We start from the raw sequence: 15,448 nt of genomic DNA on the forward strand, positions 1-15,448 counted from the left end.
AGATGACATACTGTATGATTCTATTTATATAACATCCTTGAAATGACAAAATTCTAGAAATGAAGAGCAGATTGGTGGTTGCCAGTGATGAAGGATGGGGTGGGAGTGGAGGGACGTGGGTGTAGCTATAAAAGGATAACACTCAGAATCCTGGTGGTGCTGGAAATGCTCTGTGTCTTGATTGCACCAGTGCCAATACCCTGGCTGTGCTATTGTACCATAGTTTGCATATAGTTTCCCTTGAGGGAAAACTGGATAAAGAGGATATGGGATCTCTGTATTATTTCTCATGAATGAGGTGAACCTTATTATGATCTCAAAATTAAAAAATATTTAAAAAATTACTTGAACATTTAAAAAAATGATATGCCTTCTGATATCAGCTGTGTATATAAGATGCATAGAAGAATGTTAATCTGGTTACTTCAGAATAGAGAGATTATAGGTGTTTTTTCTTTTTTTCAAGTCTGTCTCTATATATCCATTGTAGTTGTTCATTTGGAAGTAATTTCAGACTTACAGAAATGTTGCAAAAACAGTACAGAACTTCTCACTAATGTCCTTTTTCTGTTCTAGGTTCCCGTGTGACCTGTGGTCTTCTTAATCTTCTGCAATCCGTGACAGTATTTCAGTCTTTCCTTGTCTTCATGACTTTGACACTTTTAAAGAGTTCTGGGCAGTTGTACTGTAGACTGTCCCTCATTTTGGTTTGTCTGATGTTTCCTCATGATTAGCTTTGTATTTGGGGCAAGAATATCACAGAAGTGATACTGTGTCCTCAGGTCCTCATATCAGAACAGTAATGTCTCCTTTCTGGTGAGGGTAACCTTGACCTGTGGCTAAGGTGGCGTCTGCCAAGCTTCTTCTCTGTGAAGCTACTGTTTTTCCCTTTGTAGTTAATAAATTTGTTGGGGGAGGTACTTTGAGAATATACATATATCTTGTTCCTCCTCAGGCTTTTGTGCTCTAATTTTAGGATCCATCAGTGGATCTTAGCAATTATTCCCTTTTTTGTTTTGCCTTATGGCGAACATAATTTAACATTATGTTAACATTGATTAATTAGAGTTCTTCTATAAGAAGGAGTTTTCCCTTTTCCCACATTAATTTAGTTATTCAACAATTTCTGGTTTGGGTATAGACTCATATAGATATTTACTTCATTCTCTAGGTTATATTCCAATACTATTGTTTATTTTGTTGCTTAAATTGGTCTACCTTGGGCCGTTGGCAGTTTTTCAGGTTGACTTCTGAGTTCTGTTGACACCCTCTGTATCACTGACACTCCAGGTTCATCTTTTATCTTGCCTGACAGAGTCAACCACTTCTCTGAGGAGTCTTGATTCCCTTTATTGGAGAATGGTATTTAGAAACCAAGATCTGGGTGCTCATGGCAATTGGGATAAATTTCTTAAGATTCTTCTCAGCAGAGGAAATATATGTCTGTGCACTAACCCATGTAGACACACGAATCTACATTTATTTTTTTATTTATCTGTGTGTGTGTGTAAAATCTTGAGCTCAATTCCATTCCAAAACCTCAAGGATCATTTTAGCTCCCCCACTTTCCTTATTTGTAACTTCTTTTTCTGATGGTGAGAAACCTGCCTCTTACTATTTAAAATGCGTTATCTATTTGTCCAACTCTAGTACATACACAAGAGAGTTTCAGAATTGCTAATCCACCCCTCTGGGAGAGACAAATCTAACTAGAGTACAGTCATGGCGTGCACTTCTTTTTTCTTTACCATCATATAATCCAGTCAAACTACTGTTTTCCAAAGTTACTTAGTTAGTTCTTTTCTTCCCCATTCCCTTCTATTGGTGGTGCCATTTATTTATTTATTTATTTATTTATTTATTTATTTATTTTTGGCGCTATTCATTTTTAATGCAGTTCATTTCATTTGTTATGTTTTATTCCATTTTGAGTTCCCCCCATATGTCGATGATTGTAATTGATTATTTTTTTCGGTCTATGAAACAGTGTCATGGTTCTCAGAACTTTACAAATAGATATACTCAGAGAAGGGTCTACCGTCCTCTTCCCTACCACCTTACTCTTATTTCCCCCTTCGTTCTGCCTCTTTCCCACACACCCCTCGTAGGGAACCAGTCTGTTTAGTTTCTGCTGTATCCGCATGAGCTGGTGTGTACTTATCCTGCTTCTCTTCCATGAAGGGTCAGGCAGTATTACATTACTCTTTTGCACTGAACTTTTTTCACTTCATAGTATGTGTGGAAATCTTGTCATATCAGTTCATAGAGATCTTCCATAATGAAAATTTTTAACTTTGGTAATCAGGAAAAAAAAATATTTAGCAACCTAGGATCAATGTAAAACCGATAAACCAAGTGATGGGAATGGTGACGAGGAATAGCGAGAGCATTGCCGTCAGTGGAACGTCTTCTTTATGTCCTGCTCTGTCCTAAATGTTTTATAAAGATTAGCTCATGGAATCCTTACTAGAGCCCCATGAGGTGGATGTTACCTCCAATATTCTAGAAAATTAAGGTTCTGCAGTGTTTAGAAACTTGCTCAAGATCATAAAAAGGAGAATCCAGATTTGACTCTCTTGGCCCCAGGTTTGGGCTTTGTGAAAAGCACATCAGGGCCGTCACACAAGTTCCAGGTTGAAACAAAAGCTTCCAGGCTTTTAAAACCTGGGCACAACCCAGGCTTTAAAACCCTGTTGATTGTGAATCAGCTTCTGCCAAAGTTGGCAAGTTACAAATGGCAGGAACACGGAGGTAATTTACTGCCTGTTAGTCCCAACGTAATGACCCTTTCTTCTTAGAGGACCTTGGGACCTGCCTCTACGACAGGAGCCAGAGGGTTGCTAAGTCAGGCCTGCTACCTGGGATGCTGAAACAGATCCGATCTTACACCTCGTACTCGTAGACCAGAGCAGCCTGTGCCATGCGTGGGAAAGTACATTACCCCACAGGGCCTTTTGGTTAGCAGGGTGCTAAATCAAGCTGGTGTTACAACAGTTTCTGTTAAAACTGTTTATACAGCAGAAGCGGAAGAAGAATTTCTTTGGAGCAGGTGTCTGGCTTTTGTTGATAGAAGTGGCAGCCTTTGGCAGGGAGGCAGTGCAGCTGAGTTGGTTGAGAGTGTGATTTCAGGAGTCTCAGTGCCTGCAGAGGGCCACTTCCCAGCTCCAGCTTTTTCTAGCTGAGGGAATTTGGGCAAGTCACTCCCTTTCAAAGTACATCCTTGAAGTGAGGATAAGAACTGCACCTATCTGTAACAGGGTCCCCAAGACCATTCCCAGGTTTGGTAATTTGCTAGGAAGCCATGACTCAGCGAATAGTCTGGTCATGGCAGTAATTTACTACAGCAGAAGGATGCATGCAAAATCAGGTAAAAGGTGAATTTGGCCAGGTAAAAGGTGAATGGGAGAGGTCTGGAGGAAACCAGGCACAGGCTTCTTGGAGACCTCTTCCAGTGGAGTCATATAGGATGCACTTACTTCCCCCAGCAACCTCTTAGGACAACACTTGTGAGATGTCCACATGGGAGGCTCATTAGAAACTCAGTGTCCAGGGTCTTTACTAGGAGCTGGTCACTTAGGCACCCTCTGCCCAGTACATACCAAAATTTCAAACTCCCAGAGAGTTAGCAGGTGTTCAGCATAAACCACATTGTTTTAGAAACAGTTAAGGTATAAAGAGCCACTGTTAGCAGGGAATGGTGGAAACCTTCCTGAAATCCAAGATACTAGCCAAGGGCCAGCCTGCCAGTCTTGCAAGCAACCTTTTCTAAAGATAGTCTCAGGCCAGCTGTATTGAAACTTTTCTGCATACCATCACACGGTATTCCTGGGTAGATTAAATGAGACTAATCCAGGTAAAGAACTTGGCACACTGCCTGGTATAGCAAGCATTCAAGACATGTGGACTACTGGTACTTTGATGGAGAATAAATTTTGTTTGGCTCTTTGGCCATAAAGAAGCAAGCCCCACCCATCTCCCCACCCACTTACCTGTGAATTCCTTTGTTCGGCACATTTTGATTGAGTGCCTGCTCTGGCACAGGGGCTGTGTTTGGCCTTTTTGGCACTTTTGAAGCAGGAAGATTAGTCCTTCCCTTTCTAGAGGGTGGTGGGCTTCTGAGCTTCAGGCTGGGTATTTGGGGGTGGGGGGAGGAAGTGGTGGTGGTGGTATTTGAGGGCTTTAAGGTAAATCAAAAAGGAATCGCTTGCACGCTCTGAGTTTGTGGGGTAGGGATGCACTGGACTGAAAGCTTCATCTCATGTCTGTTCTTTGTCTTGCTTCTCTTCCTGCAGCCAAAGCGAAGTCAAAATGCGGCCCAACGTTCTTCCCCTGTGCCAGCGGCATCCACTGCATCATTGGCCGCTTCCGGTGTAATGGGTTTGAAGACTGTCCCGACGGCAGTGATGAAGAAAACTGCAGTAAGTGCTGAGGGCCCAGGGGCTGCCAGCCGTTCCGATCAGCTGCGCGTGTTCCCTGTCGGCTGCTGTCCTGTGTGTGTTTCTTAACACCCACGGCTCAGGCATTCTCTGTTATTACCTAGATTCTGCGCTTTACTTTTTTGTGTACACATGTAAATGCTCAGCCCCCATTTATTGGGTGAGCTGCTAAGCGCACTGGGACTGGGACATACTTTATTTTCAGTTTCCCCGTTAGCCCTGCAAATGAAGGTGTTATTATCCCCAGCGACTGGTAAGGAAACTGAAGTGTAGAGAGGTACATTATTTCTTCTAGGAAAAATATGCTACTTACGTCTCCTGAGTAGCAGGCCAATTCCAGGCTCACTTAAACCATCATCTGATGGATTCTGGGACCCCCAAGCCTCATATTTATGTGCTTGCTTTCCCTCTTAATTTGGACTCTTTTTGAAAGTGTTTGCCTGTTAATAACAAATATACTATAAGAATGTATTCTTTGAAAAAAAAAATCCAAGCAGTGTAGGTAAAGCTTAAGGCCTCCTTGGCAGACTGTGACCGCCCTATTCTACCAGTTGTATAACATTCTATGTTATGGACACACGCACACCTTTAAATTCACACTACGCCACACTGCCTTCTGACACTCCTGGTGTTGAGCGTGACTGCTCCTTGGCCTGGATTTTGCCGTCTCTTCCTTTCCCGCGTCCCTGTACCTGAAATGGTCTCGCATGCAGTAGTCTCCCTGAATGCCAGGCGTCTCTTCCCCACCTTTAATGCTGTTCCAGCTCCCCAGCAAGTCGTTTTGTACCTGCTACTCGTCACTCTGGTCACAGTTTCTTCTTCTTTCCTTTCTCCCCAACTGTTGAGACTACTTACACCTATGTAACTAGAGTCAGCTCTGAATAAATTGACACATTTATTTTCCATGCTTATATGTTTTAATATTTTTCCTTCTGTTTCTTGTAAAGAACTTGCAAACTATAGAAAAGTATAAAGAGGAAAGCAAAACTGTCTATAATCCCATAAGGTAGAATGAAACACTTAATATTTAGGCTATTTTCATCTCAGTCTTTCTCTCTATATAGACTTCTCTAATATGCCTAACTGAGATGTCCTCTATATTGTGGCCATTTTCTCATGTTACTAATTTTTTTCAAAAACGTAAGTTCTAATAATTTCAATGATTGCTTTGATAGGTTGATTTTCCTTGCCCTCTGCATTCTATTTTAAGTCCCTGGGTAGGAGGGTCACTGTCTCCTGTATAATTTATGGCTTCCCAGGGAACAGTTATTGCTCTACCTTCCCAGCAGGGAGGCAGGGAGTTTATAACTCTCCCACATGTCTTCTTCTGTGGCCTTATTTCATCTTCGGGGTCTCAGATGGCAGAAATATGGCATAGCTGCCAGATTGTTAATAGAGTGGCTGAAACCCACCTACCAGAGAGGATACATTTCACTAACAGAGTAAGGGCATGGCTGAGAGAAATGACTCTGTAGTCATTGAGTGTGGGCTTGGATTTGTGCTAATTAAGCACGAATTGGACTTGCATCTAATCTCCTTGTCTCTAAAATGGGGATACTAATCACTGCTTCCTAGGGTTATTGTGAGGATTAGATGAGATAATATTAGTAAAGTGCTTAGTATAATGCTGGCAGAGAGTCATTGTTTTTTTTTTTTTTAAAGAAGCTTAAAACAAATCTGCAAGTTTTTAAGGGAAAAACCACATTTATTAGGATTTTGTCTTTGCTTTGGATGTCGAAAGACATGCTTCTTTTAAACTTCATTTAGTCCTTTAATAAATGTGTCTCAGCTTTTTACTGCCCATGAGGATCTCATACTCTAAATGGGAATGTTTTACAGATATATTCACATACGCATGCTAGAAAGTAATCCAATGGCAATAAAAAGTAAGTACGCGGCATTATAGCATATGCATTCTAAATGATTATGCCATTCTTATAATTAAAGAGCCTGTGTGATTTAAATGTTTAGATTTTGGTGTATAATTGCCTAAAATGAGTGAATTATATCCATTCCAAATTTATATCAGTGGGCATTGAGCCAACATTTCCTTTGCTGTATCTGACATTTAAAATAGCAGTTCTAGGGAGAGAATGGGAAGGAGGCAGAGTTTCTCTTTGAGGTGATGCAAAAGCTGGGGTATTAGATGATGATGCTGGCAGCACAATATTATGAATTTCGTTAATACCCCTGAATTGTACACTCGAAAGTGGTTAAAACGGGAAATTGCAAGGTGCACATATATTAACTAAAATTAAAAATAAAAGACAAAAGAATCACCAGGGCACCTTTTAAATGTACTAAGGGCTGCACCACTTGCCGAGTCGTGTTGTTTGGGGAAACACTGGGACTGTGATGCAAACGTTCACTACCTTCTCGATCTTGTGATTTTGAACAGTAGTGCAAAGGGCTGCCCTTGTCCCTTTGCTGATGGGCATCTTCAGTGGGGCAGCCTTTTCCTTGTCTCTTTTTTAAACCTCCAGACCTCAAAATGGTCTTTCAAGGACTATATCCATGCCAAGAACATCATTACAAAGTTAGGATTCTACTCTGGAGGAAGAATGAGGTGTGGTGACATTTTAGTTCCATTAGATATAATGCATGATTTCTGTGGTCGTGGGCCCTTCATTAGAGGTGGGAGTAGTCCATCTCGGAACCAAAGAAGATGGGCTGTTTTCCTAACGGCATGGCGAGCCAGGGAGCAGGTGGTTCCAGCTGTGGGGCAGGAGGGGTCCAGGTGAGGGGAAGAGGAGGCAATGGGAAGGGAGGGCTGATTGGGGACCAGGAGGCCATCAACTAAATTTAATCTGCTTCATATTAGAATTAAATTAAAGAAGGAATAAAATAATTGACTTTTTAAAATAATTATTCTAAATCTATTTAGAAAACTAGTAAATAAAAGAAAAGAATCAAACATTTACCCTCTTTCCTATATGTGTTGTATTGCAGAACAATCAAGTAACGGACTTTTTATAGTATACAAGCTAATAGAATAATTTAAAGTGAGAATATTGCTATTTTGTAACGTCTGATGAAGACATGGATCCAGGTAATAATCATCAATGGCTTTTAAAACCATTAGCTGAAAAATTGGTGGGGCTCTTTGTAATGGCTGGATGAGGCTGACAGCTCGTCAGAGCACCCGTCAATCTTTTTGCAGTTGACTTAGAATCTATATTGTACCACTCTATAGGTCTCTTTGTGTTATAGTTACTTATATGTTACACTTACATACATTAAAACCACAGAAGACGGTGTTATCATTTTTGCTTTCAACTTTCAAATATATTTTAAACTCCAGAAGAGAAGAATTGCCCATTAAATCCACGTAGACATTTACCATTTCTGTTGCCCAACCTTCCTTCATTCCTGGCGTCCCCTTCTAGTATCATTTTCTTTCTGTCTGAACAACTTCCTTTAGCGATTCCTTTAGAGCTGGTCTGCTGGCAACAGATTCTCTTAGTTTTCCTTCATCTGAGAATGTCTTTATTTTGTCTTCATTCCTGAAGGATATTTTTTCTGGATATAGAATTCTGGGTTGACAGTTCTTTTCTTTGAGCACTTTAAAAATACTGGGCCACTTCCTCTGGCCTCTCTGGTTTCCAGTGAGAAATCCACAGGCATTTAAATGATCATTTCTCTAAAGGTAATGCATCATCTTTCTCTAGCTACTTTGAAAGTTTTTTTGTTTTGATTTTTTTATCCTTAGTTTTCAGCTATTAGATTATAGTGTTGCCAGATGTGGATATGTTAACTTTATCCTGTTTAGGATGCCTTCTTTCTCCTTTGCTTCTGGGACTCTGATGACAGTAACATTAGACCTTTTGTTATTGTCCTCAGACCCCATCTCTTCGTTTTTATCAACCTTTTTTTCTCTTTATTGTTCAAAATGGTTACTTTCTTTTCATCTTTGTTGAAGTTCACTTCCTCCTTGCTCTTTTGTCTTCAGTCTGCTTTTGTTTTTCTCCTTTGACATGTTACTTGCTTTTTTTAATTAGAAAAATTGTAGATTTACAGAAAAATCATGCATAAAATGTAGAGTTCTCATGTTACATTAGCGGGGTACATCTGTCACAATTCATGACAGAATGTTTTCATGATTGTATTATTACTTGTAGTTGATTATTTATATTAGGGTTCACTGTTTTGTTGTACAGTCTTTTGTCTTCATTTTTGTTTTATTTTTATTCTAGTAGCATATATGCAAACTAATCCATGGAGGTTCTCTCTCTTTCTTCAGTTACTATATTTTTCAGTTCTAAAATTTCCTTTTGGTTTTTCTGTTTCTTTGCTGAGATTTTCTGTTTTTCCATTTCTTTCAAGAGTGTGTGTTACTGCTTGTTGGAGTGTCTGAAGAGCGGAAACCTTTTTAAGCCTTATCAGATAATTTCAGCAGGGTCCTTGTGCTGTTAGGGTCTGGTACTTGTCTTACCCTGTGTGAATTGAGTTTTTCCTCGTTCTTCATTTGGTAACTTCAGATTATATTCTGGCCGGGTTTGATATTAGCTGTGAAGCTCGGGGTCTTGTTTAATTCTATGTAGAATGTTTATATTTCTGCTTTAGCAGGTCCGTGACCTGGTTGGTTCAGGCCACAAGATTCTCCAGCTCCTCTGTGGGGTGTTTCCTGAGTCTGTGCAGTGCTGTTTGGATTTGTCCACTTGGCTTTTCAGTGGTCATTTTGGGGCTCTGGGTGATGGTATATCCGTGAGTTCAGTTCTCAGGAGTCTTGGCATGCTGGCTAGGATCAGAGCCCATCCATGCACACAACTTTGGGATTAGACTTGGAATTCATATACAACTTTATGGGATGACTTTCTTGATCTCTTCTTTCTCTGTGATCTCTCTGGTATTTTCCATTTTGGGGGTCTTAAAGCATGGGGGCGGTGAGTGGGGAGGTTATTTCTACCAGTTTGGTGAGTTTTTTTGAAAAAAATTATATCGTGAATTTTTTTCTACTTCCTCTATTAGTCCGCTATGTTTTACTTTTCATAATCCCAAAGTAGCTGCTGCAATCATTCTCTCCATGTTTTAAATCCGTGTTCCGTGGAAGAGACATGATGGGGTGTGCTTACTGCATCTAACCTGGGATCTAAATCCCCTGCAATCAGCTCTTTTTAAAAATATTTTTGTTGATAAATCTTCACACACATACATTCCATATGTGGTGTACACTCAGTGGCTCACGATGTCATCACATAGTTGTGTATTCATCACCATGATCATTTTTTAGAACCTTTGCATTACTCCAGAAAAAGAAATAAAAAGCAAAAGAAAAAACTCATACATCCCATACTCCTTACTCCTCTCTCTCACTGACCACTAGTATTTCCATCTACCCAATTAATTTTATCCCTTATTCCCCCTATTATTTATTTAATTTTAGCCATATCTTTTTTTTTTTTTACTCATCTGCCCATACTGTGGATAAAAGGAGCATCAGACACAAGGTTTTCACAATCCCACAGTCACATTGTAAAAGTTATATCTTTATACAGTCGTCTTCAAGAATCAAGGCTACTGGAACACAGCTCAACAGTCGGGTCTTAATACCACAAAGCCTGTCAGATGCCCCTGTGGGAAAGCAAACTCCCAGATGTGAAAAATTCTTCAGGACCCAGTTTCAGTCACAAATAAATCCGAAGGAAAAATTGAGGATGGGCGAACCTATAGACTGAAGAAGACTTAGGAGACAAATCAACCAAATCTAAAGCTTATTTGAATCCACATTGAAACAAACCAGTCATTCCAAAAAATTGAGATAATTGGGAACATTTGAATTACGATTATATATTTGATGATATTAAGGCATTGTTAATTTTAAAGTGTCATTATGGTATTGTGTTTACTAATTTCTTGTCCTTATCTTTTAGAAATCTATTCTGAAATATGTAGAGATGAAATCACATGGTACCTGGGATGTGATTCAAGCCAGTCCAGGCAGAGGAGAAAATAGAGGATAAAAGTATAGTTAAATCAAAATTGTCAATGAGTAAATGGTACATAGAGGTTCATTATACTAGTCTCTGTTTTTGAAATTTTCCATAATAAAAAGTTAAAAATAAATAAGTAATTAAAGTATGGTTCTATTGAATATCTTAACTTTAACAAATAACCTGAGAATTCTATTTTAAAAGAACTTTGGTCTACAAAAATGTCTTTTCCCAACTCTTGCATTCATTTTACACTCAGGCATGAGGATAAATGAGAACCAGTTTGTCTTTTTAGAGCGTTACCGTGCTTATCATATTTATTCCCTAGTGCTGCCGTAATAAATTACCACGGGCTGGGTGGTTTAAAACCCCAGAAATAAGTCCTGTCAGAGCTCTGGAGGCTAGCAGCCCAAGATCAACGTGTTGGCAGGGCCGTGCTCCCTTTTGAAGGATTCTGGAGAAGAATCCTTTCTTGCCTCTTCCAGCTTCTTGCGGCCCTAGGCATTCCTTGGCTTGTGGAAACATAACTCCAGTCTCTACCTCTGTGTTCCTGTGTCTTCTCTCTGTGTCTCTTCTTCTAAAGCCACCAGTCACATGGAATTTATTTTAGGGCCCACCCTCATCCAGGGTGACTGCCTCTTAACTTGATTAATAGGTCATCTGCGGAGACCTCTTTCCAAATAAGGTCATGTTCGTGGGTAACGGGTTAGGACTTGACTGTCACCTTTGGGAGACAACAGTTCAATCCACAGCACCGAGACTTCGCCTTTTCGCCCCCCTTCCTTATTCCTTTTTGCTGTGTCTGGGTCTCTGCCTTTTCCTTTGTGCTCAGACTTTCTTGGCTGGAGGGGGTCCGGATCCACTGGCAGCACGACCCCCAGCTCCTCCTCCCATGAGAACAGGGGCTCCTGCCAAGGCTGGAGATGGCGAGATGATCTGGGTGATGGCGATGGAAAATCGATTCAAGCTGAGCAGCTTCTGCGACTGTGTTAGCACAGCTGTGCCCAGAGAAACCACAGTGTCCTGGGCTGTCTCTCTTCCCCTGCTGATGAATTCTGTCCTGGAACCCTAAGCACTGCTGAGTCATTTAGCCCATATATCTATGTTTTTTGTTCATAGAGCCCCATGGTGCTGGGGAATTTCTTTAACTCTATTCATGCCAGTCCAGATTAGAGTCTGCATTTCCTCTTCACTCTTCAACCGACCCAGCAGTTGTAGCCACAAGGAGCTGTGCCTTGTACTGGATGGCCTGGCTTAGCTGGGGAGTCCCAGTGGGAGAATGTATGCTTCACAGCTGGCTGATCGGCGAGGGCCCCTTAAAGACGCCTTATATGGTCTGCTTCCTTAGGAAACATTCCTGTTTCGCCAGGGCGGGTCTGGGACACTCTCCTGTGTTGTTCCTGCAGCATCCTGGGTCTCCCCCAAACCAACATCACCTAATGAAAGTGGCCTGCCCTTGGCCACCCTATTATAAAATTACCCTTCTCCCCCATCTCCGCTCTCTGCCTCCTTCCCCTGTTTTACTTTTCACCTCCGCATTTACTACTTTTTGTTTATTTTTTTGTCTTCCCTTCTACATCATACTCGCCATGAGAGGCCTTGCTGTGTGGTTCACAGCCGTATTCTCCAGGCCAAATCTATTGTCTGGCTTACACTTGGCATACAATGAATATTTGTTGGATAACCCACACTTCTCACGCTATATCGTAATTGCATATTTACTTGTCTGTCTCGCCTACTATAATGTAAGCTCTTTGAGAACAGGGCCTGGCTTTTATTTGGTCCCCAGTGCCTAGTAGAGTGCTGTATTTAAAGGAAATCATCAATAAATGTTTGTTGAATGAATGAATCAAGTAACTAATCAAAGTTTAATCAGAGAAGACAGGCAAACTCAGCCAGCACTCAGGGCATATTCTTTTTTTTAATTTTTATTAGAGAGGTTGTGGGTTTACAGAACAATCATGCATAAAATGCTAGGATTCTCAGAGTGTACTCTTAACATATGGGGGTCTTGATCCTCTCTTGTGTGCTTCGGTGTACACCCACAGCGTGCAGTTAGACGTTCCAGTGTTTGCAGCAGCCTTAGCTACTGCCTGCATTCAAACTCATCATGCGAGGACGCTGCAGGGTACTAGAGCTAGGTGAGCCATAGACCCTGGCATCGTGGAGATTCTATTTGAGGAAGGAAGACAGAAATAGTCAAATGCACATAATGGTAATATGGAGTTGACAGCTGGCAGGGCTATGGGAACCGTTGATGGGAAAGCTTATTTCCCTCTGGCTCATCAGTGGGGTTGGTTGGAAGAGATGGGCTTAGGAGAAGGATGCGGTTCATAGGAAGTTGATGCAATGCTTTGGAGAGCTGCAGGTAAAGCTCCCGGGCAGAGGCTGGGGGGGATGTGAACTCTTCAGGGCATCAGAATCCACTCACCCGGTATTCACTAAGCGCTTGCTGCATGAGTGGCATGTTTCTGTATGCCTTCTGAGTACAAATTCCATTTTGGTAGGTGGGGTTATGTACCCCTTTTCATAGATAAAGAAATGGAGACATACAAGGTTAAATAATTTGTCCAGAGTCACACAGTAAGTGACAAAGATGGAATATCACCCCAGGTGCTATGAATCTAGGATCTGAACTCTTAATCACTATACTAATATGTATCCCCAGTAATAGTAATTATAACAAGTATTACTGTCTACCCATTATTGATCATGCCTATTCTCAGTGCTGTGCATGTGTTATCTCGAAATCTTATGAAACTGACACTATTTTTATCTCCATTTTACGGACAAGGAGACTGAAGCTTAGAGAAGTTAAATAATTTGCCCAAAGTCACATAGCTGGGTCACTGGAAGAGCTAAAATTTGCACTCAGGCAGACTTCTGCACCCTGCCTCTTAATCATTCCAGCAAAATGTGTGTTTGAATTGTAGACTGGGACCAAATCATGAGGAGTTAAGCATTTGAGATTGTGAGTTTTGTATTTTATACACAGGGAGAAGCAGTTTATACTGAGCAAGTGCAGGGAAAGCAAAGGTAGGAGATCCAACCTGGCTGGAGGGCGGGGAGCTTGGAGCTTAGTTCCTGTAAGAGACGGGGTGGGGAGTGCACAGGAGGAGGCAGAGGTTGGGGGCAGGGTGAGGGGAGGGCGTTGTTCTTACAGAGACCCCCATGAGGCATCCGGAGAAAAGTAAAGTTTATTGCTGGAGGGAAGGTTTGGGGAGCTGTCAATGAAAAGGGGGTAGCTAAGGCTGTGAAATTGGACTTGTTGCCTGGAATAGGCAGGCTTGGGTGTTGGGAGGAGGCAGCCTTGCCTGGGAAACCTTTACAGAGGAGGAAGAAACAAACTGCTATTAGCATTTGAATCAGTTCTGCCACTGCCCCGGAGCCCACTCGGGGTTTTGGAAATTAAAATCTTGAGTTGTGAGACGCTGGGGAAAAGGCCAGCAGGAATGGAGCGTCTTGACCTCTGGCCTGTTTGCCCAGAGTGGCGGCCTCTCTCCTCCCGCAGACGTTGGCAGGTCCTAGCTCCAGCATGTGCTGCACACGGGCCTCGGGGTGTCAGAGGACAAAGGACCATGGGGACGGAGGCTGGGGCCGGGCAGCCTTGGTGCTGAGGCAGGCCCCGTTGAGCAGGCCTGAAAGGAAGGCAAGAGCTTGCAGTTCGCCACAGACAAACAGCCTTTTCTCCTCTGAAGGTCAGCGCTGCATGCATTTTCCAAGCCACAAAGCTTGTTAATGGATAGATTTTTTGCAGGGAAGTGTGGTTAGCCGTCTTCCCAGCCTGCACCCTCCATCTTGGAGCAGCTCTGCACTCCCAGCTGGTGAGTTTCCAAGGAGATTGGGTTGGGAAGATAGGATTCCCCGTGGTGGCCCTGGGGTTAGGATGCTGGACCAGGAAGCCCACCGCCATGTGGGGAAGCAGGTGGGAATTGTGGGGGCTGGTGACAGGGAGTTTCTCACTAATGAGTTTTGTCAAGAACCCTTTGAGGTGGGAGAGGGGCCAAATTTGTGGGTTTGAATGAATTAAAGGGGACATATCGTCCGTCCTGCTGGAGACAGTTTGCTTTGTTTCCTGTCTTGAAATCCGTCAGTGGCGTTGGGTGGCCGCAGTGGCCTGGTGGTCCCCTCCTTTAGGTGGGCTTGAGGAAAGGCCTCTAGCGTAATTAAGCACTAAGTGGTTACTTAACCGCTTTCCTGCTCCCTCGGGCAGGTGGAGACAAATTCTCTCCTGCCTATCTTGGGTTGGGAAACAGATTAGAAACGTGTCTTTCTCGTGGTAATAACCAAGGAGCTTTTGATCCTACAACTGAGGTTTTGAAGTTGGCTCTACTGACAGTTTTCTCCATCCCTATTGAAATAAAGACTGTAAAATACCATGTTTTTCTCCCTCATTAGTTGAGTAAAAAACAATATTTCAGTGATTGGTAAGCCTCAGCAAGGACAAAGAAAGCATCCATTTGGAGCACGTTGAATACTGCTAAGAGATAGCAAGACAAAATGTCCCGAAGAACTGAGTGTTCCTGTCCGTTTACCTTTTCCTGTTTGCAGGGCCCTGGTCAGACCTCCTGGGGCTACCAAAACCCCTAAGACTTGTCACTGTGGGCCCAGGGTCTGTAGGGTTGGCCCATCGCAGTCCTGCGCACACTCCCTCTGAAATTTGTCTGGGCCTAGAAAATAGCTGGCAGAGGTCCTGGAGATTTATGGGGTCTACAGGGAGATTTGCTGTCCCGGTTCAGTGAGGTCTGCATGATAACTGAGGGTTTATGTATCCCATCTTGGCTTCTCCAGTTTTAACATTCTTGGTGACAGTGCAGGGTCATTTTTGGGCACACTGATTATTAGTCTGCGCCACAATGCAGAGATGTCTTCGGTTCCTTTTTGGAACTTTTGTTTTGGTTTGCTATGGCTGCTACAGTGCAGTGTGTAGAAATGGGTTGGCTTTTACAAGGGGGATTTATTAGCTTATAATTTATAGTTCTCAGGCCATGGAAATATCCAGATTAAAGCATTAACAGGTTGATACCTGTACTCTGAAGAAAGCTGTCAGCATCTGGGACTCTTCTGTCATGTGGGAAGGGC

At 42.3% G+C, this 15,448-nt stretch overlaps 1 protein-coding gene across 4 annotated transcripts in view; it reads left to right on the top strand.

Annotated features, from left to right (window-relative positions):
- LDLRAD3 (low density lipoprotein receptor class A domain containing 3) overlaps positions 1-15,448 on the top strand; it is a 268,279-nt gene that overhangs the window by 117,355 nt on the left and 135,476 nt on the right. For all 4 annotated transcript variants that reach the window (XM_077114434.1, XM_077114433.1, XM_077114436.1 and 1 more), the window contains one exon: positions 4,293-4,418. In XM_077114434.1, the coding sequence (XP_076970549.1) occupies positions 4,293-4,418 (126 nt within the window). The remainder of the gene's footprint in view (positions 1-4,292; positions 4,419-15,448) is intronic.

The sequence above is a fragment of the Tamandua tetradactyla genome, chromosome 8 (genome assembly GCF_023851605.1).
Source record: "Tamandua tetradactyla isolate mTamTet1 chromosome 8, mTamTet1.pri, whole genome shotgun sequence".
Lineage (NCBI taxonomy): Eukaryota > Metazoa > Chordata > Mammalia > Pilosa > Myrmecophagidae > Tamandua > Tamandua tetradactyla.